The 26,130-nt window shown below is 32.8% G+C and overlaps 1 protein-coding gene across 1 annotated transcript in view; it reads left to right on the top strand.

The window, feature by feature from the left end:
• The first annotated feature begins 421 nt into the window (after window positions 1–421).
• Window positions 422–26,130, top strand: part of SLCO1C1 (solute carrier organic anion transporter family member 1C1) — a 109,878-nt gene continuing 84,169 nt past the window's right edge. Inside the window, exons 1-2 of the mRNA XM_051961389.1 lie at window positions 422–699; window positions 25,970–26,130. Coding sequence (XP_051817349.1) covers window positions 26,002–26,130 — 129 coding nt within the window. The 5' untranslated portion in view covers window positions 422–699; window positions 25,970–26,001. The remainder of the gene's footprint in view (window positions 700–25,969) is intronic.

Here is a 26,130-nt window from a genome sequence, read left to right as displayed (position 1 = left end):
ACAATCCTATTTTAAATCAAAAGAGTTCAGAAATGTTTTTCAAAGACAGTCTGACAAAAAAAATCCTAACGAAGTAAAGGGATTTTTGAAATTTCTCCCCTCCTCCTGTTTCCCCTTCTCTCTCTCTCTCTCTCTCTCTCTCTCTCTCTCTCTCTCTCTCTCTCTCTCTCTCTCTCTTTCTCTCTCTTTCTCTCTCTCTCTCCTCTCTCTCTCTCTCTCTCTCTCTCTTCTTTCTCTCTCTCTCTCTCTCTCTCTCTCTCTCTCTCTCTCTCTCTCTCTCTCACACACACACACACACACACACACACACACACATACACACACACAAAGAAAGCTTTATCACGTGTAGCCTTAGGCTTACAGCAACTTGCAAAGAAATGGCTCAAAGGCTTGAACTGTTTCTGTTCTCAGGAAGCTGAGATGCCGTCATCGCCTTTGCCAATGTGGCTAGGGTACTGCAAGCTTCAAGTGGAAAGGGACCGTGAGAAGAGAGAAAGGAGAGCAGACTGCCCAAAGGTGGTGGAAACCACATCCTTCATCCCTCTTCCCCCCTTATCTGCTCTATCAGAGCCTATCTCACCTTCCCACATAGGACAGCTCTGGGTAAATCTCTTCTCTAACTTTTATCCTGAGGATTGTGGCTCCTGTTCCACTACAGATTATTGAGGGGCATCAGCTGGCTTCAGTTTCTATTTCCAGGTAAGAGTTAGTTCTTCTACCTCCTTTTGTGAATGTTCCTATCCCAGAAGTTCCAAAAATTCAGTCTTAATTTTTCCATTCTTAGTGGCCTACCACAGAATCAAAGTGGAGCTTTGAAAGGAGATGTGCCCCTGGTGGAAATGGCCAAACATAAGATGTATGAGAAGGAAAGGAAACAGAATGAGAACAGCTACTGTTTCTTCTTGGTTGTGTGCAAATATTTAAAATTCTAGTAAACATACATATGCATTATGATAATTTTGCATTCATCCTTGAACTCAGTTATTCAGAATATTCCATATTTTGGGGGGAATCCAATTCAGGGATCTCATGTGACAAGATAAAAGAATCCTTTGGAGTGACCTTTAGAATAACACTGACATATTATAAGTGGTGCAACAAAAAATGGAGTATCCAGAGATGAAATAATATGTATATATGTGTATATACATCTCTATATATTTAAACATACATGATATATCTACATACTAATTATGATATACACATATATAAACATATACTTTTGTATTATATATTCATACTGTCCTCATCATTTCTGGACACTGTATTTCAACTCATATAATTTGACATATGCTAATGTTATATCTCAGGCTATCTCCAAAGGATTTGTTGTCTTATTATATAGGAGGTCTTTGGTAAAGGGGGATAAATGAATCCTTCTCAATAAGTGAGCTCAAAGATAAATGTGAAATATCAGTAACTAATTATGCCTTTGTTTCTAAGTGGAAAGAAGATGGAGTACCATGGTTTTTGAGTAAATATATAACAAAATTAATTGTATAACAGCAAAGGTTAAAAATCCATAAATTTGTTTGACATCATCCTAGAGCAATTGATGAAAAAATATTTAGTTTCAAAGAATATTATGAAATGAAAAAAGAATCTATTGGGATTTTTTTTGTATTTTTAGTGATATCTATTTTTGCTCATTTTTTCCTTTCAACCTTTCTCCCTCTTAACTCTCAGTTGTATCAATACCACCACAATAAAAGCAACTGATTTTTAAGTCAACTGACAAAACATCCACACCTGGACATATATACCACATGCCACATCTGTGGTTCCAACTAAAGGACTTTGAATAGATGGTTTGAAACTCTTTTGTATTTTATACCTGAATTAGGTATGATGCAAATATTACCAAATGTTTTTTAAATCTAAAAAGGTTCTGTCCAAATAATAGAATCATGATTAAGTTTAGTCAAATGCAAAATTCTTTTAAATAAAGGTTCACCTCAGTTATGAACCAAAAATCAACATGAAAACAGTAGATGTACACAATCTTAGGACTTCCTACCCTTAATATCAACTTAATGTCACATAGCATTGCAACATACTTTATTGGTAAGATCATTGTGAAGCCTCTTAAACTATAGTTTTAGTGCAAGATCCTTTTGGTAGTTTGTAGAGTACAAATTCCAGAAGAAATTTTATCTTTGTTAAAAAAAAAAGTATGTATTAGATGTTGCTTGGGATTGGATATCACTTTCCTCAAATACAGTATCAATGAATATGTTTAGAGTTATTTTATTTTTTGAATTTTTATTAGATTTCATTTCATTCCTTCCAAAAATGAGATGAATTAATGTAGTTTCAATACATATGTCAAATTTAACATTTTAATACTGTTGTTACTATGTTATTTCCATATAAACTTATACAATTCTAGAAATACAATGTTTTGTTTATATATTTAGTTTTAATGATAGCATATTGGTAGGCAAATTATTAAATATTCACACTAACTCTCGTCACTTCAAAACAATATTTTTTTCATTGTTTATCCTCAAGTACCAATGTGAGTATTTGAATTGTATAGATTGTCTTGTAAATAATAATGATACATGAATTTCAGCAAGAAATAATAGAGTAACTACTACTACTCTTCTAATGAAGCTACACCAATTTATTGCCTCAAAATAATAACAAATTCACCAAAGAAAGTAAAAACAAATGAGAAACAGGGGAAAGTAAGAAATCATTGTAAGCCCCAGCTTCTAGGATAAGAACTCACTATTTGACAAGAATTGCTGGGAAAATTGGAAAATAGTGTGGCAGAAATTAGTCACTGACCAACACTTGACACCCAATATCAAGATAAGGCCACAATGGTTTGTGATGTAAACATAAAGAGAGAAACTATAAATAAATTAGAACAAATGATCATCTAGCTCTCAGATCCAAGGAAAGGGAAGGAATTTGTGGCCAAAAATAAATAGAGTACATGAAGAAATTAAAAATGGATAATTTTGATTATATTAAACTGTTTATGTACAAACAAAAACAATGCAGACAAGATTAGAAGGGAAGCAGAAAACAGGATTTTTTTTTTTTTTACATCCAAGGGTATCGATAAAGGACTCATTTCTAAAATATATAAAGAATTGACTCAGATTTATAAGCCATTCTCCAATTGATAAATAGTTTAAGACTATGAACAGATAATTTTTTAATTTAGACAAATTTTAGATGAAGAAATTAAAACAATTTCTAGTCATGTTAAAAATGCTCTAAATTAGTATTGGTCAAAGAAATGCAAATTAAGACATTTCTGAGGTACCACTACACACCTCTCAGATTGGCTAAGATAACAGAAAAAAATAATGGTAAATGTTGGAGGGAATGTGGGAAAACTGGAATACTAATACATTGGGGTGGACTTGTGAACTGATTTGACCATTTTGGAGAGCAATATGGAATTATGCCCAAAAGGCTGCCAAACTGTGCATACCCTTTGATCCAGCAGTGTTTCTACTGGGGCTCTATCACAAAGGAATCATAAAAAGGAAAAGGACCCACATGTGCAAAAATGTTTGTAGCGGCTCTTTTTGTAGTGGCAAGGAACTGGAAACTGAGCAGATGCTCATTAGGTGGAGAATGATTGAATAAGTTATGGCATATAAATGTTATAGAATATTATTGTTCTATAAGAAATCATCAGCAGGATGATTTCAGAAAGGACTGAAGAGACTTACATGAACTGATGCTAAATGAAGTGAGTAGAACCAAGAGAACATTGTACACAACCACAAAAATATGTATATATATATATATATATATGTATACATATATATATATGCTATTATCAATTCTGATGGATGTGGATTTTTTAAAAAATGAGGTCATTTGGCCCAATTTCAATACATTTGTGATGAAGAGTCATCTTCACTCAGAAAGAGGACAATGGGGACTGAATGTAGATTACAATATAATATTTTCCTCTTTTTTTTGTTGTTGTTTCCTTGTTTTCTTTATAATCCCCTCCTTTGATCTGATTTTTCTTGTGCAGCATGGTAATTGTGGAAATATGTTATAACATTTGCAAATGTTTAACATATATAGGATTACTTCTTGTCTATGGGAGAGGATGGGAGAAGGCAGAGAGAAAAAATTTGGATCATAAGGTTTTGCAAGGGTAAATGCTGAAAACTACTTTTTGCATATATGTTAAAATAAAAAGCTATTATTTTAAAAAAGAAATCATCACACCTAAAATAATTAGGAGGAAAGAAAACATTTATTAGCACCTACAAGGTATTAGATACTACACTTTGACATTTGACATACCATTTGACAGATATAATCCCATTTTTCCTTAAAATATCCTTGGATGATGGATCCTATTATAATTACTATTATTCACTGAGATAAACAGAGATTGTGAGTTGCCAAGATTACCCAGCTAGTCAATAGTTGGAGGCTTGATTTGGATTCAGGTCTCTATGTATATGTGATATCACCTAGCTACTGCTAGAAAAAAATAACGATTGGGAAAAATGAGTAGACAAAAGAAATTTTCAATAGATATAATGAGTAAATATTAGGTTGTAAATGAAATTTCTAGTCAAGATACAGAATGTTTTTTTCAAAGAATAGCAAGAAGACCAGTGACACTAGATCATAGAATATGTGATAGAACATAAGTATAAGACTAAAAAGGAGAGGATGTGTAGTTTGTTGGGGAGTGGGTCACTTTTTGAGACAAATTAGGCGCTATTACAATTTTCTTGATGAGAGGTGATGGGAGCCTGAACTATTCTGGTGACCATGTCAATAGAGAGAAAAATATAGAAAAGAGAAATGCTATAAAGAAAGAAATACAAAATTTGGAAACAGATTAGAGAAAATATACAGGATATTGCCAAAATCTCAAAGAAATGCAAATTAAGACATTTCTGAGGTACCACTACACACTTCTCAGATTGGCTAAGATAACAGAAAAAGATAATGGTAAATGTTGGAGGGAACAAATTTAGATTCGAAACAGAAAGGCCAATTAAGAGGCTTTTACCACAAATACTGAGGGCCTGAATTACAGTGGTAGCATAGTGAATAGAGATGAGTACAGTTTTAATGACCACTGAGGATTAGTAGTTCACACTTAAGTGAGTGACTAATTACTTGACCTATCTACTGTATGACATACCATTTGACAGATATAATCCCATTTTTCCTTAAAATATCCTTGGATGATGGATCCTATTATAATTACTATTATTCACTGAGATAAACAGAGATTGTGAGTTGCCAGGGTTACCCAGCTAGTCAATAGTTGGAGGCTTAATTTGGATTCAGGTCTCTATGTATATGTGATATCACCTAGCTACTTTATTTAATGGCTCTGCTAAAACTATAGCATAGTAAATTTTACTTGGGATAAAGTTATTTCTCTAACAAATGCTATTCAAGTACTTTGGTAGATACATATTTTCATTGATATATGATTTTCCTCCACTGATGCCAATCAATTTCTTCACCCTTTTTGATGCTTGTAATCGGGATCTTACATTTCTTCCTATATACTACTCATAGAGGATTGACAATGAGAATTGGAGATTTCTCTGTATTTAATTATTATTTTTATTATTAAATATCTTAGGATTACTAATGTAGTACTCAAGTTGTCTATGTACTGCATCTCCTCACTATGTAACAGGTTACCTGTTTTTCCAGTTATACATATTTTTGAGTATATCCTTTGTATAATTTTTCATGTAGAAGATGTAGAAAATATATCATAAGATACTTCACAGTATATGTTGACATTGTTCTGAGTGACTTACAATTTTTGGAATTAAGAGAATTACAATATCTCAAAACTGGAAAGGACTTCAGGTAACATCTAGTCCAAATCCTGCATAAAGAAGCATCTCTTCTATGCCCTAAAGTGGTCATCCAACATTTGGTAAAAGAACTCAAAGTAAATTGAATTTAAGTGATAGGGCTGTGCAAAGTGACAAGCCTCACTTTTCCTTCTAGTAATCTGGGTCCAGTGGCAAGATATAGATCAGGAGGATTGGAGATGACCCTGGATACAATGGGAGACCTTGACTTTTTAAAGAAATGTGGCAGAGGATGGCCTCTTTTACCTACTCAAAGATATTATTCTAGTTGAAGAAGATTCTCAAGATTTCTGACCAAAACAGAAAAAAAAATGTTATTTACATCACTATGAGCCAATCAGGGCCCAAACAATAATCAAGTGGGGCTTGGCCTGGAATCTATAATTGGTCAATCAGTGAAAGCCAGAGTGATTTCAATTTAAGATATGGTTATTTATTTTCCCCCAGATTTCCCCCAGCTCCTCAGAACCTCACCAAGTGGGAAGCCCTTGGGTTAGGGGTATGTAGCTGGAGACTCAGCAGGAACCACAGAAACTTTCACCTCCTGGACTGCTTGTGTAGTCTGGGTCAGATTCAGGGAAGACTGAGGGAACCTCAACTGATTAGGAATGCCAGGCCCAGTTGTGCTGCAGAGATTCCCCTGGGCAGAAGGAACCAGAACAACCAGTGAATGCAGAGGCAGTTGGGCAGGGATGCAGCTGACTTTGGGCACTTGCTGCAGTGGGGAGCTTTTTGGTTTAGGGTTCCTGGTCAAAGAGAAGAGCTGAAGCAAATCTAGGGACACCATCCTCCCCATCTCAAGATTAGAAGTGTTTACACTAATACATCTTATTTTTTAAAAAAATGAACCAGCAAAGAAGAAAGAATCCCATGACAGAAACATACTATGGGAACAGGGAAGACTGGGATTCATCTTCAGAGGAGAACACTGTAGTAATCTATCTCAACAGTTACTGAAATGTCCCAGTATGGAATGTGCATTAACCCTAGAGGAATGATGTCAACTGAAGATAGCTTGTAATATTGTAACACTAGCCTAAAAGTTATTAAGCCTGGCATTCAGATTAATAAATGGAGATTGCAAAGCATATCTTCTGCCACACCTTGTATATTTATTCACATCTTTGGTATTCACTGGAGCTGGATTCCAAGAAAAATCAAATGAGAGACATTGAGAAAAAACTAAAAAATAAAAGTAAAATCTATCCACAAAAAACAAGATTATGCAAAAGTTAACCAAGTAGAAAAAGAAGATACAGAGTCTCAAAGACAAAAATAACTCTTTGAAAATTAGAATTGTACAAGGGGAAGTCAGTGAAGTTATGAGAGACCAAGAAATTATAAAACAGATGATAAAAAATGAAAAAATAGAAAAGAATGTGAAAGATCTTATAAGAAAAATGACATATCTGGAGAACAAATCATGAACAGAAAATACAAAAATAAGTGGATTGCATGAAATTTGTGACCAAAAAAAGGACTTTGACACAAAATGCAAGAAATAATCAAGAAAATTGTTCTGCAGATATAGAACATGAAGAGAAAGTAGAATTAGAAAAAAATCTACTGAAGACCATCTCAATGAAATCCTTTGTGGAAAACACATAGAAACATTATTGCCAAATTTTAAAACCCTCAGATAAAAGAGAAAAATTTTCAAGGAACAAGAAAAAAAATTCAAATATCTAGAGATATATTTAGAATTATACAGGACTTAGCAGCAGCCACAATAAAAGATTGCAGATGCTGGAATCATATCTACTGACTATCAAAGGAATTAGTTTTTTTCTTAGAGAGATCATTAGAGGCTTGTTCAAATTACTTTTCTCAAATGAAACAAATAAATCATTTATTTCCTCATTTGTTAATCTAGGCAATCTATATTTTTACTTAGATTATCAGATTTATTGGCATACAAATGAGCCAAATAGCTTTTAATAATTAGCTTAATTTCCTCTTCATTTGTTGTAAATTCACCCTTTTCATTTTTGACAATAATAATTTGTTTTCTTCTTTTCTTTTTCTAATCAAGTAAACCAAAGGTTTATCTATTTTATTTTTTTCATAAAATCAACTCTTATTTGTTTATTAGTTAAATAATTTTCTTAAATTCAATTTTATTAATTTTTTTGATTTTCATAACTTCTAATTTGGTATTTAATTTTGATGGTTAATTTCTTCTTTTTCTAGCTTTTTTTTTTAGTTGCATGCCCAATTCATTGACCTTCTCTTTCTCTGTTTTATTTCTGTAAGCAAGAGATATAAAATTTCCCCTAAGAATTGCTTTAGTTTCATCACATAAGGTCTGGAATGCTATCTTATTATTATCTTTAGAGGACTGAAACTCTGAATCAGACAAGAGACAAGAGACTTGCTACCTATTCAATGTAAGATAATGGCTCTATTTGCATATATTTGGATGATGGATCTCCTCACCATTGGTGCTTGCTGAATGTTTGATGGTGAGATAATCATAGGCAAGGCTTGGAGGGCAGAGAGGGAGGAATCAGAGTCCCTTGGCAGCAGGACGAGGAGGAGAGAGACTGGAGACCCCGGACTCCAGAATCCAGGATACATGTTTGGTAAGCCATGTGGAACCTTGCCTGCCTCCTTCACTTCTCCCCAGAATGAATCTTCACTGAATGTCCATCTTTCCCCTTGAAAGATAATGCTTAGTTTTGCTGTTTTGTGATTCTTTTTTGTAGCCTCCTTTGCCTTTTGGAATATCATATTTCAAGCTCTCTGATTAACCCAATGAGGAAGCTGCTAAGTACTTGGTAATCCTGATATGGCTCCTTAATATTTAAATTGTTTCTTAATGTTTGCTTGCAGTATTTTCTCCTTGATTTGATAATTCTGGAATTTAGCTACAATATTCCTTGGAGTTTTCATTTTGGGGTCTTTTTTTAGGTGATAATTCTTTCAATGGCTATTATATACTCTGGTCCTAGAATATTAGGGTAACTTCCTTGATTATTTCTTAAAAGATATCCAGGTTCTTTTTTTTTTTTTCATGTAGTCCAATAATTTTAAAAAGGTTTTTCTTATCTGTTTTCCAGTTAAGTTGTTTTTATAATGAAGTTTTTAATATTTTCTTTTATTTTTTCCATTTTAAAATTTTTGCTTGATTGATTTCTGATGTCTCATTGGGTCATTCATTTCCATTTGTCCAATTCTAATTTTCAGTGACTGATTTTTCAGTTAGCTTTTCAACCTCTTTTTGCATTTGGACAATTGTACTTTTAAAGGAGTTGTTTTGTTCAGTTGGTTTCCCCCCTCCCTCAATTTCACCAATTCTGTTTTTGAGAAGTTGTTTTCTTTTTTCATTTGCCGAATTTATTTTTAAGGGGTTGATTTATTTTATTAATTTCTGAGTTTCCTTTTCTAAACTGTTGGCTCTTTCCCAAACTCTTATATTTCTTCTGCATAGTATTTTCCTGCATTGTTCTTCTATCTCTCTTTTAAAATCCTTTTTGAACTCTTTGAGAGAGAGTCTTTTGATTTGGAGACCAGTTCACATCCTCCTTTGAAACTTCACCTAAAAGCATTTTGCCTTTCCTGTTCTCTTTTGGGTTTGTGTTCCAATCTTCCATGTCTCCAAGGTAACTTTCTGTAGTTAGAGCTCTTTTTACTTTTTGGCTCATTTTCAAAAAGTTGAGCTCTGCTCCTAGGGCACATGGGAAATTATCCCAAATTCTTTTGCAAGGTGACAGGGTCTCTCACTGAATGCACTGGGCTGTGGCTGCTGGTGCAGCAGGCTTCCCCATTGTGCTAGGTTGGCCAAGACAAGTCCCACCTATTATGCTGGGGTTTGGAGGCTCACAATTGACTTCTGTAGTTGCATTGAAGGTCTCATAGCTGGTCTGCTGATGCCCTGGCTTTCTGAATCAGGGCAGAGTAATGAACATTGCTGTATTTTGGCTAAAAGCTTCCTGCTAGATTCCCTTCATCAGGCTTCCAAATGCTATTCTGGGCCGCATCACACTGTACCTGCACTGAACCATGTTTCCTCCTGCTCAATAAGATAAAACTTCCCTAAAATCCTCCCAGTCCTTATACTGGAAAATTGTTAAATTCTAAAATTTTTGGGTTCTGTCACTCCAAAATATGTTCAGAGGCTTGGTCTTTTGTTGATTCTGAAGGAATGTGGAGAATTGGGAAAATCTGTCTTATTTACGCTCCACCATCTTGGCTCTGCCATATTTTAAAAATATTTCAATATTACTTATGTTGTGAAAAAATAATTAGAACAAACACAAACAACCAGAAGAAAGAAAAAAATGAAATTAGTATGCTTTGATCCATATTCCTACTCCATATTGTTTTTCTTTAGATATGGATAGCATTTTACATCATGAGTCTTTTGATATTGTCTCAGATTATTATATTACATTATTGTAATTCTTTTCTTTTTAGCATATTTATTTTTAATACACATTGTTTTATGCATTATGCTGGGAGAGAACAATCAGAACAAAAGGGAAAAACCATGAGAGATTTAAAAAAAAAGAAGTGAACATAGCATTGTTGATTTACATTTAGTTTCCTTAGTTTTTTCTCTGGATACAGATGGCATTTTCTGTCCAAAGTTTATTGGAATTGCTTTGTATCTACTAAGGAGAATCAAACCTTTTATAGTTGATCATCGGACATTCTTGCTGTTACTGTGTACAATGTAGTCATGGTTCTTCTTGTTTCACTTAGCATCAGGTCATGTAAATCTTTCCCGGCCTTTCTAAAATCAGTCTGTTCATCATTTTTTAAATAGAACAATAATATTCCATTACTTTCATGTACCACAATTTTTTCCTTTATTCCCCAATGATGAGCATCAATTCCTTTTCGAATTCTTTGCTACCACAAAAAGAGCTGCTAAAAACATTTTTATTCCTTTTCCCTTCCTTAGGATTTCCTTGGGATATAGACCCACTACTGATTTGTGTTGTCATTGTTTTTGATGAAATTATTATTTTTATGATTTATTCTTTGACCTACTTATTCCTCAGGATTAGATTAGCTTCAATTAACTTTTAATCTATATTCTTGTGACCTTTTATTAAATGCAATTTTTATTGTGTTATGGTTTTTAAAAGATGAATTTAATCATCCTGTTTTTCTGCACTTGTGAAGACATTATGTCCTAATACATAGTCAGTTTTTATGACATGTCATATATAGCTGAGAAAAAGTCATACTACTTTCTATTTACATTAAATTTTCTCCAGAGCTCTATTATATTTAATTTGTTTACATTCTGTTCATCTCCCTTGTATTATTATTTAATTTTTGATTATTTTAATCTAACTCTGAGAACAGTTCCCCCAAGAGCACTTTTTTATTGGGTCTGGTTTCTTTTTCTTTTTGTTTTTTATTCCTGTAATTCACCTAACTTTTCCTTTAAGAACTTGAATGCTATGCTGTTTGGTACATGCATGTTTGTTATCAAAGTTATTTCATTACCTATGATGCCATTTTGCAAGCTAAAATTTCTATGTCTATGTTTTAAAATTAGTTCTATTTTTGTTTTTGCTTTGCATTGCTACCTCTGCCTTTTTTTTCTTCAGGTAAAGCATGATAAATTCTGCTTCAGTCTCTTATTTTAATTCTGTGTATATCTCCATTTTAAGTGTATTTCTTATAAATGACATCTTGTTAGTTGCTAGTTTCTAATCCATTGTACTTTTTCCTGTTTTATGAAGGAACTCATCTCATTCATATTCACAGTTGTGATTATTTACCTCATTTTCCTCTATCATTCTTTTCTTTTGTTTATCTTTCTCTTTTTATCTTGTCCATCCTCTGAAATATGTTTTGCTTCTGACCTCTGCTTTCCTCTATTCACACTCCTTTATGTTATCCTGCCTTTCCTTTATATCTTTCTAATTGAGTGAATATATATTTCTATACTCAGGTGAAGGTGTATGAATGTATCGGTATGTATTAAATATCCCTCTTTGAATCAATTCAGATGAGAGTGATGTTCAGATATTGTTTGCTCTGCTCTACTCATCAATTTCCTGTCCATTATAAAAACTTTCCCTTGTGTGCCTCTTTATATGATATAATTTCCTCATTCTTCCCTCTCATAATCTCCCAGGGCATCCTTCTTCCTTGTCAATAATTTTTTTTTATGTCATCCCAATATAAGCTTTTCATTCCCATATCCTGCAAAAAAGGATATATTTATGTAGACCCTTTCTAAAAGTCTTAATAATGATAAAGTTTTGTGAATTTACATTTTGACATTTTCATAGTCTATGGAAATAGTCTAACCTTACTGAATCCCTTGTGTTTTCTTTTTTATGTTTATCTTTTTAAGATTCTCTTGAGTCATATTTGAAACTCAAATATTCTTTTCAGTTCTGATGTTTTCATCAGGAATATTAAAAGTCTTTTATTTCATTAAATATATTTTTCTTCTTAACAATTATACCTAAATTTGGGGCAGCTAGATGGCACAATGGACAGAGCAGCAGCCCTGAAATCAGGAGGATCTGAGTTCAAATTTGACCTCAGATACTTAACATTTCCTAGCTGTGTGATCCTGAGCAAGTCACTTAATCCCATTTGCCTTAGGAAAAAAAAGATTATACTCAATTTTGCTGGGTAGATTATTTTTTATTTTTTATTTTTTTTATTTACAGGGAGATCACTGTGCTAGCACTGAGAGTAGAACCAGATGCTGTATGGTAATTCCATTGTCTATAACCATTTCGAGGTGACAGTTCTACAGTAGAAATCAGGGAGTAGGGACCCTAAGAAGGTGGTATAATTTTAATATATTTTATTTATTATATATTAATGTAATAATAATTTAAATATAAAAATATTTTTTTATTTTAATCTTACCTTCTCTTTTACTTTCCAGGTATTATATCCAGGTCTCTGCTCATTTGACATGACAGCAATTAAGTTTTATAATTTCTTAAAATAAGATGTCTAGGTTCTTTTTTTGTTCTTGCCTTTCAGGCTATCCAAATATTCTTAATAGTCTGCCTTTAATCTATTTTCCACATCAATCATTTTTTTCCCATGAGATAATTCACATTTTATTCTATTTTCACTCTTTTGACTTTGTTTTGTTGTTTCTTGATATGTCACAGAGATTTTCTCTATTTTTTTAAATGAAAATAAAGATTTTTTAAAAATACTTAATTATGTTGTAAAAGAAGAATGAGAACACCAATTTTAATTTTTAGGGAATACTTTTCTTTCTATTTTTCCCTCGGATTAATTTTGTTTTTTAAAGATTTATTTTCATCAGTGAAGTTTTGTACCTTTTTCCACTTGGACAATTCTGTTTTTGTAAGACATTAGCTTCTTTCATATTTTTGTGTCTCTTTTATCAAGTTTTAATTATCTTTTTATACTTTTCTTAACTTGGTCTTATTTCTTTATCCAACAGTTCCTTCACTCTTATTTTATTATGAATAATTATTTTATTATTATTATTATTATTTTATTATATTATATATATATATATAAGCTCTTCCACTAATTTCTGTTGGGCTTGTATACAATTCACTTTTTTTTCCCCTTTTGAAGCTTTTCTGTAGCTGATAATGACCGCATAATTGTCATCTTTTGAGTTTGTGTCTTGATCTTCCCTTTCACTGTAGAAGAATTTTATAATTAGGTTCTTTTGTTGTTTTGTTGCTCATTTTTAAACATTTTTTTCTTTATTTTGGATTTTATGTTAAAATTCCTTTCTGTTCTTGGTGTGTATATGAAATGAAGAGTGGCACTATCCCTATCTTTAGGATTTGTTTGTTTGCATTACTATTTTCTAAGCCAATTTGTATGGTTTGTAAATTTTTGGTACTTCCAAGGTAGTATAATTCAGGGAGAGGAATGGTCACTGATATCCTGGTCTGTCCTCTGGCCCCTCATCATTTGGAATTGCAATTGATACTGTTCCTCAGGATCCTTGTTTCCTTGGGACTAAAAATTATACCACCTTCTTAGGGTCCCTACTCCCTGATTTCTAGTGTAGAGCTGCCACCTCGAAATGGTTATAGACAATGGAATTACCATATAGCTTCTGGTTCCACTCTCAGTGCTAGCACAGTGATCTTCCTGTAATCTCTTTTTGACTAGTTGCTATATTCCTTTATTGTCTCTGGTTTAAGAGATTCTGGAGCTGCTACTACTGCTGGTACCAAGTATACAATTTGCATTAAATCTACCTAGGCTATTGCCTAGTTTCTACTTTTGTGTCAGAGATCTCTCCTTCTTACTTCTTAAATTGCCTTGGGCTAGAAGAATGTCTCATCCTGAACATTCTATCCCCCCTTTCTTTTTTTTTTCTTTTCTATCATTTTTTTTTGCTCAACTTTCCCAGAATTTGATTTGAAGCATTATTTTAAAATTATTTGAAGAGGACTTTGGGGAGTGTTCAACTGTAGTGCTGTTCTCTATTCTGCCATTTTGACTCTACCCACAGAAGTGATTCGTTGTGTTTCTGTAAGAAATAAATTCAACCAGCTCACCTCCATTTTCCTTCAAAGAAAGCTTACATTATATTTAATAAATATATATTTATTTTTATCATATATACATATATAAGCACTTGAAAGAAATATACAAAATAATTACAAAATACTTTGGAGGATACACTAGAGACTCGAAAAAGCTTCAGGTAAAAGTAGCACATGACCTGAGTTTAGAAGAAAATGAGGGATTCATAGAGGCAGAGTGAGAAAGGAATAAATTCTAGGCATCAAATTGAGAAATTGAATGTTATGTGTAAAGAATAGGCAATAGTCCAATTATGGATGAAACAGAGTGCCTGTAAAAGAATACAATATAAGACAAGAAAGATAAGAGATCATATTTTTATTAAAAAAATAAATACTTGTAACTCTATGCCACCTGGCTGCCCTGAGTTCACATTTTTAAAAAGATTTAAATGTATAGACATATTTTATCATAGGAGAACTAGGGCTGTCCATGAATTTATTTAGCAGCAGCATAATGTGATTACAACTTTAATCAACTTAATAACTGTGTAGTTTAGAGTCCAAACTGGAAGTTTATGTCAGAGGTGATAAGGGTCAGAACAAAATTTATTTTATTTTTAATTTATAGAATAGAATAAGCATTTCCATAATATATTATAACAAAAAAGATCATTACGCATGAAACTGCAAATCTATTTTGTAAAACCTTGCTATTCTTTTTAAATATATAAAATAAAATTATTGAATAAATTTATTTTCCTCCTTTTTCCCCTTCTCCCTTCCCTAGAAATAATTAATATTAGATACAAATAAGTGTGTGTGTGTGTGTGTGTGTGTGTGTGTGTATAAAATTACTCTATGCACACTTCTATTCATCAGTTCTTTCTCTGGATGAGCTGGTTTGACTAGAAAAGAGGAAATAAATGTTAAAGATGTTATGGAGCTAGAAATAACATTTTGCAATTGATTAGATATATGGGACCAGGAAAAGTGAAGCATCAAAATTAACATTGAGGTTTCAAGACTGGGTTACTGAAAAGATTAGGGCTCTAAAAATAGCAAGAAAGGTTTAAGAAATCATGAATTTGAGGGGGTGATAATGAGTTTTATTATGGACACATGGAATGTATTCAAGCTAAATCAATGACTAGTTTATGATGGTAAAAATGGAGTCCAGAGGAGACAAAGAGTGGACAAAGAGACTTAAGATTATTTGCATAGAGACAGTAGTTGAACCCATGAAGTTTAATGAGGTTACCAAGAAAAGTTTTAAAGAAAAAAAAGAAAGAGATCCCAGGGGCAGATCTAGATATATTCCCAGAATTAGTGGGCATTAACATAAAGATACAATAAAAGAGACAAAATAAGAACAGATGGCTAGAAAGTTAGGATAATAGCCATTATCCTAGAGGACAGTGGCATGACAACCAAGACTATATCCTGAAAAAGAAGGTATTCAGCAGGGTCAAATGCTGCAGAGAGATTATAGAGTACAAGACTACAAAATGAGACCTTTATATTTGTACATCAGATTATCTATAATTTGGAGAGAATTACATCAAAAGCCAGATTACAGTGAACTAAAAAGGAAATTAGAAGAAAGAAAATGAATACACTAAATATAGACATCTTTTTCAAATAGTTTGAGAAATGAAGGAGTAACACAGCTAAAAATTAGGAGGGATGGTAGGGTGTAGTGATGATTTTTTGCCTTTGCTTAGTATTTTATTTTCCCTAGTTACATGTGAAAATATTTTATAACATTAATTTTTAAAACTTGGACTTTTAAATTTTCTCTCTTTCTACCAATTGAGAAGGCAAGCAAGTTGATACAGATTGTACATGTGTAACAATGCAATGCATTTCCATAATAGTCATGCTGTAAAAAAATAAAACAGAAAAAAACTGTCAAGAAAAATAAACTTTAAAAAGTATGATTCAAACTGTATTCAATCATCATTACTTCTGGTAAAAAAAAATATGCTTCAATCTGTTTTCAGACACTATTAGTCCTGCCTTTGGATTTGAATAACATTTTTCATCATAAGTCTTTCACAGTATTCTTGGATCATATGATGATCCAAGCAATACAATTGCTGAGAACAGCAGTCATTCACAGTTGATTATTTTACAATAGTGCTATTACTTTGTACACAACTTTCACTTTGTAATACAGGTTTTCTGAGAGAATCTTGCTCATCATTTCTAATAACACAATAGGATTCCTTCATAATCATATGCCACAATTTGTTCAGTCATTCCCCAACTGATGGGTATTCCCTCAATTTCCAATTCTTTGTCCTCAGAAAAGAGTTGCTATAAATATTTTTGGTACAATATACTTTTTAAATAAAGTATATTAATATATTTTTACAAAATTTCTCTTCCTTTTATTTTTCTTTCTCTGGGGATATAAACTAAGTAGTGGTATTGCTAGCTCAGGTTATGCTTGGTTTTATAGCTCTTTGGGCATAAAGATTAGTTGAATCAGTTTACAATGATAATGCATTAATATCTCATTTTTCCATATCCCCATCCACCATTATTATTTCCCTTTTCTGTCCTAATATCCAATTTAATATGTATTAGGTAGTACCTCAAAATTGTAATTATATTTCAAATGAGTAAACGTAGAAATTTAAAAATACCAAATGAAGTAAATAGGATAACTGCATGTTTACAGGCATCCCTAACATAAAATTACATTTTTATTCAACATTTATTCACCAAATAACATAACTTAAAAATTTGAAAATACTCTATTAGCATTTGCTTGGAAAATTGCCCACACCACCATTCTGTGCTGGCTCAATAGGTTGGTGTATGGGGAGATTGGGAGGAGGGAAAAAGGGTAGAGTGGGACAAGTGAGAGGAGATTCCTGGATCCATGAGCTCTCTTCTCCTTTCAATAAAGAATAAAAATCAAGGATTTTTGCTGATCCTGACTCTGGCTGATTTTAAAGTATCCAGGGTGCTAACACAGTCATCACATTTGGCGTCTGAACGTGGAACCAAGGACCCTACTTTCACTGAAGAAGTCCCTGGTGACTAGAAAATTGGGTGAGTATTTTAATAGACAAATAGGGAACTTACTTTGTTAAGGGCTAAACTAGTAACCTTTTTCTGACTGAAATGGAGCAGATGTTAGGAAAAGATTCTCCTCCATCCCCAGCCACACCCCCTCCCCTCCGCCCCAAAAGGACGTTATAGAAAGCATGCTTAACTTGATCAAGGGACAAGACTTAATTATAACTTGGGAACAGATTGCTAGACTCTTGGGAACATTAGAACACACATCCCCTTAGTTCTTAGAGAAAGAACAAATCTCGCCAGACAATTGGAAATTAGTAGGACAACAACTCTGTGAATACTACAATGAAAAAGGTCCTCATTCAAGTTCCATCGAAGCATTTTATGTATATAACATAATAGAGTTGGCCTTAAAGAATCCTGCAAGTTATAGAAAAAAATAAAAGTTCTAGGAACAGCCAGATGAGGAAGTGTGAGGAAAAAGAGGAAAATAAAGAACAGTTTAATGACCATATCCCCACAGGGCATGGAGATTTAAATGAGGTTCAAGGATATGGTGATTTTCCATCTCACCAGGAAGCTTCAACCCTGCCTATGGAGCAGATAATTGACCCTCCCCCATTAACTCCACCTTCCAGGATGGAGGAAGGAGGAGGAGGAGGAGGGGCAGTGATGCCACCAGCACCTCCACCCCAGCAACCACCCCCTCCTATAAGTAAATTGCAAAAGGTAGTACTTAAGGCCACAGAAGAAGGGAAGGATATAGTTGAGTTAAAACTACATATATATCCTGTGATTCAACACTAACTCTTCAGGTCAAGAAAGTAGAAGATATACTCCTTTTGATATAGAAATCCTCAAAGACCTGAAAAAGGTTTGCACTCTTTATAGGGCTACATTAGTTTGTGTTAAGATGTTATTACAGAATTTGGCTTATGAAATCTTAACTCCTAGTGACTGTAAATCTATAGCAAGGGTATGCTTAGAACCTGGGCAAAACTTGTGGCTTGCTGAATATAGTTAGCTCTGCAGGATAGAAGCCCAACAAAATAGTCAAAGTGGAATTAATATTTCAATCACCTGTCACCAACTAACAGGTGTAGGTTCTTATGCAGATATCTCAGTAGAGATTAATTACTTCATAGCAGCATATGAGCAAATTGCTGCTGTTGCTATCAAAGCATGGGCTTCTCTCCATAATAAAATTACAAGGGTGAAGCCTTCACAAAAATAACACAAGGGCCAAATGAACCCTTTACTGATTTTGTGGGACATTTGCAGACAGCTATCATATGAACTAATGGTGAAAATGCAGTAACAGACATTTTGATAAAGCAACTTGCTAAAGAAAATGCTAATGAGGTCTGTAGAATTATGCAGAACTGTGCAAGGATGTTCCTTTAGATGAGATCATAAGACACTGTGCCACAGTGGGAACAAATGTCCTTTATAGTCAAGCTATGATACAGACTTCCCAAGATCTCAACATGGGAAAAGAGGGTCCCTTCTGGCAAGGGACTTCCAGAGATACTCGTATATGATGTTAGGTATGGATCAGTGCCTAGTTTTTTCCATACTAATTTCCAATTTTCCTAGCAGTTTTTGTCAAATAGTGAGTTCTTATCCCAAAAGCTGGGTTCGGATTTATCAAACACTAGATTGCTATAGTTATTGATTATTTTGTCCTGTAATCCTAACCAATTCCACTGATCGACTACTCCATTTCTTAGCCAGTACCAAATGGTTTTGATGAATGCTGCACCTGATATTTTTTCAACTGATTAGATCCAGCGTTATTTGTGTGGAAAGTGTTTTGTACAAAAAAACTCTAGGAAATGAGCATGAACCACTACATAACATTCCCAAACCCTCTATTTTTATCCACCTGCATTTTTGATTTCCTTCACAGGTTAATTGTACATTGTTTCAAAGTCTGATTCTTCTTGTGCAGCAAAATAACTGTGTGGATATGTATACATATATTGTATTTAACATATACTTTAACATATTTGACATGAATTGGTCTACCTGCCATCTGGGGGAAAGGGGGAGAAGGGGAAAATTTGGAACAAAAGGTTTTGCAATTGTCAGTGCTGAAAAATTACCCATGCATATATCTTGTAAATAAAAAGCTATGATAAAGCAAAAAAAAAAAAAAAAAAGTGTTTTGTAGTCCTGACTTTCCTTTGACAGATTCCCGAATATTGTATACTATTGATAGTTATTGTAAATATAATTTCTTTTTGTGTCTTGCTCCTGGAGTTTGTTGGTAATATAAAAATGCTGATGATTTATGTGATTTTATTTTGTATCCTGCAATTTTGCTGAAGTTGTGAAATGTTTCTTGTAGTTTTTTAAGAATATCATCTGCAAAGAGTGATGATTTGACTCCCTCATTACCTACTCTTATTCCTTTAATCTAGTTTTCTTTTATTGCCAAAGTTAAAATTTTTAATACAATATTGAATAGTAATTGTGATGATGGATAACATTGTTTTACCTATGATCTTATTGGGAATGGTTCTAGTTTGTCCCCATTACATATGATGCTTGTTGATGGTTTTAAATAGATGAAACTGATCATTTTAAGGAAAAGTCCATTTATTCCTATACTTTTTAATGTTTTTTAGTACATTTAGTACATTAGGGATGGATGTTAGACTTTATCAAATTCTTTTTCTGCTTTTATTGAGATAGTCATATGATTTTTTTTTAGTTTGATTATTGATATAATCAATTATCCTAATAGTTTCCCTAATATTGAATCAGCCCTGAATCCTTGGCATAAATCCTACTTGGTCATAGTGAATTATACTAGGGATGACTTTCTGTAATTTCTTTGCTAATATTTTATTTAAGATTTTTGCATCAATAATCATTAGAGAAATTGGTCAATAATTTTTTTCCTCTGTTTTTGCCCTACTTGAGTGAGGTATCAGCATCATAAAAGGAATTTGGTAGGACTCCTTTTTCTCTATTTTTTTCAAATAGTTTGTATAATATTGGAATTAATTGTACTTTAAATGTTTGGTAGAATTCACATGTAAATCTACCTGGTTGGTCCTGGAGATTTTTTCTTAAGGAGATAATTAATAGCTTGTTATATTTCTTATATATAATTAAATACATATTGTTATATTTCTTTTTCTAAAATGGGACTATTTAAATGATTTATTTCCTCTTCTGTTAACTTGGGCAATCTATATTTTTGTAGGTATTCCTACATTTCATTTAGATTTTCAAATTTATTGACATATCGTTGGGCAAAATAACATCACTTTCTAATAATAACTAATTATTGCTCTAATTTCCTTTTCATCAGTGGGAAGTTCTTTCTTTCCATTTTTTGACACTAGCAATTTGATTTTCTTCCTTCCATTTTCTAATCAAATTAACTAAAAGTTTATTTTTTTTCATAAAACCATCTCTTTGTTTTATTATTTAATTCAATAGTTTTCTTACATTCAATTTTATTAATCTCCCCTTTTATTTTCAGAATTTCAAATTTCACATTTAATTGAGTGTTTTTAATTTGTTCTTTTTCTAGCATTTTTAATTGTAAGCCCAATTCACTGATTTTCTCTTTCTCTATTTTATGTAAATAAGCATCTAGAGATATAAAATTTCCCTTCATAACTGCTTTGGCTGAATCCCACAAATTTTAGTATACTGTCTCATTATTGTCATTGTCTTGGATGAATTTATTGATTGTGTCTATGATTTGTTATTTCACCAATTCTTCCTTTAGGATTAGATTATTTAGTTTGCAATTAATTTTTAGTCTATTTTGCCCTAGCCTTTTATTGCATGTGATCTTTATTGCATCATAATCTGAAAAAAAAAAAAACATTTACTATTTCTGCCTTTCTGCAATTGATTTTGAGGGTTTTATACCCTAATACATAGTCAATTTTTGCATAGATTCCATGAACCATTGAGAAAAAAGTATACTCATTTCTATCTCCATTCAATTTTCTCCAAAAATCTATCCTACCTAACTTTTCCAAAATTCTATTTTCCTCTTTAACGTCTTTCTTATTTATTTTGTGGTTTGATTTTTCTTGTTCTGAGAGAGCAAGGTTGAGCTCTCTCACTAGATTAGTTTTGCTGTCCATTTCTTCTTGCAGCAATCCTAATTTCTCCTCTAGCAGTTTCCATGCTATATACCTGATGTATATATTTTTAGTATTGATATTGCTTCTTTATCTATAGTACTCTTTATCAAGATATAGTTTCCTTCCTTATCTCTTTTAATTAGATCTATTTTTGCTTTTGCTTGATCTGAGATCAGGATTGCTACCTTTGCTTTTGTCATTTCATCAAAATCATAATAGATTCTGCTCCAATCTTTACTTTTACTCTGATTGTTATCACTCTGCTTTACATTTTTTTTTGTAAATAATAAATTGTAGAATTCTGGATTTTAATTCAGTCTGCTACCCAGTTCCATTTTATGGGAGAGTTCATCCCATTCACATTCACAGTTAAAATAACTAATTTTGTATTTCCTGCCATCTTATTTTCCCCAAGGTATGCTTCTCTCTTTACTTTCCACGTTCCCTTCTTTCCAATATTTTGCTTTTGCCCACCACCTCCCTCAAACAGGCCTCTCCCTTTTCAGCTTATGTTTTCCCTTCTATTAGCCTCCACCTTTCCTTTCCCCTTTACCCTCCCACTTCCCTATAAGATGAGAAAAGTTTCTCTGTGAAACCAAATATGTCTGATATTTTCTCTTTGAGCCATCTTATGAGAATAAGATTCACACACTGTTCATCCCTTTCCCTTCTTTTCCTCAATTATAACAGGTCCTTTTTTGCCTCTTCATGAGATGCAGTTTTCCTCATTTTAATCTCCATTTTCTTTTTTTTTCCAGTACAATCTTTTTTCTACCCTAGTTTCTTTTTCATATTATCACAATAAAATCAAATCATACCTGCATTCTCTTAGTATATCCATAACAGAGATATAGTTCTCAAGAGTGCTTTCCTTTTAACTTTTCATGCTTCTCTTGAGTTCTGTATTTGAACATCAAAGTTTTTTTTTTTTTTCAGCTCTGACCTTTTCATCAGAAATGTGAAATTCACCTGTATCGTTGAATGTCCATCTTCTTCCCTGAAAGATAATAGTAAATTTAGCTGGATAGTTTATTCTTGCATGCAATCCAAGTCTTTTGCCTTCTGGAAAATATTAGATTCTAGGCCCTTCCATCCTTTAAGGTGGAAATTGCTAGATCCTGGGTAATCCTGATTGTGGTTCATTGATATTTGAGTTGTTTATTTCTAGCTACTTGCAATATTTTTCCTTTCTTCCATAGTTCTGAAATTTTGCTCTGATATTCTATGGAGTTTTCATTTTGTGGTCTCAGGAGATGATCAGTGAATTCTTTCAATGACCATTTTACCTTCTGGTTCTAGGATATCAGTTTTCCTTGATGATCTTCTGAAAAATTATGTCTAGGCTCTTTTTTTTTCCATCATGGTTTTCAGGAAGTGCCATCAACCTTAAATTGTCTCTCCTATATCTATTTTCCAGGTCAGTTGGTTTTTGAATGAAGTATTTCACATTTTCTTCTATTTTTTTCCCAGTTTTGGGGTTCTGTTTGACTGATTCTTGAAGTCTTATTGAGCCATTTACTTCTATTTGTTCAATTCTAATTTTTAGTGTATTATTTTCTTCAATTACTTTTTTGTAGCTTCTTTTGTATTTGGCTAACTGAATTTTTAAAAGAGTTGTTTTGTTCATTGCATTTTTTTTCCTTTTCACAAATTCTGTTTTTCATTACATTGGTTTCTTTTTCATATTTATTTTGTAAGGAGTAATATTATTTTTCCATTTCATCAACCCTATTTAGTAGGGAATTACATGCTTTTCCAATTTCTTTATTTTTTTAAGGAGTTTTCTTTAGATAATTTCTGGTTTTCCTTTTCCATACCCTCTTGCAAAGTTCTCATTTCCTTTCTCCCCATTTTTATTATATGGCTCTTTTAAAATCCTTTGTGAAATCTTCCAAGAAAGCCTTGTGAAAGAGGGACCAGCTCATATCATCCTTGGGGCTTCATCTGGATTTGATTTGCCTTTAGGAACCTCAGGGTTTGAAGTTTGTTCTTTTTCTCTCCATAAAAGGTGTCTATGGTCAGAGTTCTTTTTCCTTTTTTGCTAATTTTTTTTTTTAAGTGGTGAGATCTGCTCTTAAGGCAAAGAGGTGACATTCACTTTAATTTGCCTTGGGGAAGTTCTGTTGGCTCATTCCAGATGCTGGAAAATGCAGACTGGTCCTGCATTCTTCTGGGGCTTAATGGTTTACAATTTGCCTTTTGTAATTTGTTTTTGGATGTTTTACCATAAATCTGCCAAACTAACTCCTTGCAACCAGGACAGAGTAGCCTAAGAGCCTCACAGAAGATTCTCCATGCATGGATGCTGCAAAGCTCTGGCTGCCTGCCCCAGTTCCTTGACCTGGGTTCCCTACGCTATAGTCTGGCAGATATTTCCTTGCCTGATTGAAACAGACTTGTTCTGAAGTTCTTACAAAATATATTTTTCTGGAAATGTGTTGTCCTACAAATATTTGTGGGTTCTGTCACTCCAAAACCAGTTTAGGTGCTTAATCTACAGTTGGTTTGAGAGAAAGTCAGATATAGCCATGTCTACTCTCTGCCATCTTGGCTCTGCCTGGATAATACTTTAAAAAAAATTACCAAAAAATTAGAACATTGAGAAAATCAGCAATATCTCAATTGTATATTAAGTTAAGGTATCATCTGGACCCAGCCCAGGACCACAGCTTCAAACAGAAATGAGTGAAAAAAAATGTGACACAAACCCCAATTATCACTAAATTTGTGTCTTAAAAATGATGTCACTGATTACTTGATAGGAGGAGAAAATTTATACCATTTCAGACATATGGGAGTTCCAGGCACAAGGTGTCTTGCAAGTCAGAACCTGAATAAGTTGTTCAGCCATAGAATTAGATGAAAGAATCAATGTTATCTAAGCTATCCTCAGCCCAGTTATTTTTTCCTGTGTCATTCCCTTCCATTGTTCATTCTTGAATCTCATTTTATTGTCAAAGTATTTCCCTTTGCATTAGACTCTCCCTTTCAAAAGAAAAAAAAAAAAGGGAAAATTGACATTTAACTTTAAAATTCTTGGTTAAAGAGGAGTTTGTTTGTTTGTTTTTGTTTTTTTTAAAGAGAAATCAGAGGAAATAGTGATCGTACTCAATAGGACAATGATCAGTGTGAGCTTTCTAGGAATTATAGTACTAGATTGATTATTCTTCCAAAGGTAGGGGTAGAAAATGGGTCTGGGGATATGTAGAGGAAGAGATAAATAACATGGTGTGGAGATGACTGGAAAGTGGTTATGTTGAGATCAGGAAATATACAGTTCATGCTCATCATTAAGAGGATAGGTTTGCAGGAGTGAGTGCTCAATTTCTAGGTCACTGAGATATGTATATGTATGTCTATGGCATCATACTAGTAATCCAGTCAAAAAAAGGAGATTAATTTGTCACAGCTAACATCTCTCCTCAAATTGTCATTATTGGTTGTTCATTAATCAGTCCTTTTTCATCCATATTTTTAAGATGTGTGTTTTTGAATTGTTTGAAAATGATGAACTCTTTCCTAAATTTACTCTAATTTTCAAAATCTTTATCCTAATGCCTGTCTAAACACACTCTGCTTAAGAATTTAGATTTTAGGTTTACAGACTTAATTGGAATGCAGCAACTGTGTTCCAGCAGTTAATTTACATGGGAATTCATTTTCTTCCTTGCTTTGCTTCTTGCTTAGACTGGTAAAACCTCCAACTTAGCAAAATCCTGTTTCATCAAACATGACAACAGCAACTTTTTTATTTTCTTTTTATATGTATTTGATTAAACAGAATGCAGAGAAAGTAATTATATATAGGAACCAAATAGTCTCAACAATAACATTACTCAATAAAACAATGGAAAAGTTTAATTAGAAAGTTTCCTAGTGCATACATAGTTAATAGTATGCAAACAGTCTCATAAAATATTCAAACTGAACAAGAAAGCTACAGAGTACTTTGTCAATCCCCTGATTTTATTAAGGATCAAAGAGAAAGGATGAAATAAATGCCTGCAGATTGTAGAGTGATTTATTATTCTATCTTCTGATTTATGCCATCCTCCTCTCCCCCCATTAAAGCAGTTAAGTTTACCTATTCACACAATATAATTTCACGTTTTGCACTGCATATAATGTTAGACTTTTTTGAATGTGTTGAATAGTTTTGCCAAATTGGTTTTCCCCCTCTTTTTTATTTTTTATGGTAAGGGATGGCTTTCATAGAGGAGGAGGAAGGAGGTGCATATTGGGAAATATAAATGTAACAATAAATAATAATGTAAAATGAAATAATAATATGTAAATATAATAAAATATAACAATAATGTAATATAACATTATTTTAAATACATATGTATATGTACTTATACATATATATATTTAAAGAACCATGTGCTATGTGCTCTTCTACAAAATTGCTATTTGTTTCTTCTTCCTTGAGCATATAATAAATATTGTCATATTTCTTATTTGTGGTAGAAGTCTTATTTATTGAATTTTACAACAGATTTAAATAATTTTGAAAATTCAGTTTCAACAGAATCCCAGTGAAGGATCATTTTTATGATGGAAAATTCACCCAAAGAAAATACCCAACTATTCTCAAAATCTGAACGACCCATAGACAGGACTCCTTTTAAATCAGAGTCATCTATTTCAGAAGGAAAACAACCTTGCTGTGGAGAACTAAAG

This window comes from Antechinus flavipes, chromosome 5 (assembly GCF_016432865.1).
Source record: "Antechinus flavipes isolate AdamAnt ecotype Samford, QLD, Australia chromosome 5, AdamAnt_v2, whole genome shotgun sequence".
NCBI lineage: Eukaryota > Metazoa > Chordata > Mammalia > Dasyuromorphia > Dasyuridae > Antechinus > Antechinus flavipes.
The sequence above is the reverse complement of the archived record's forward strand: the minus strand, read 5'-3'. Positions and strand labels throughout refer to the sequence as shown.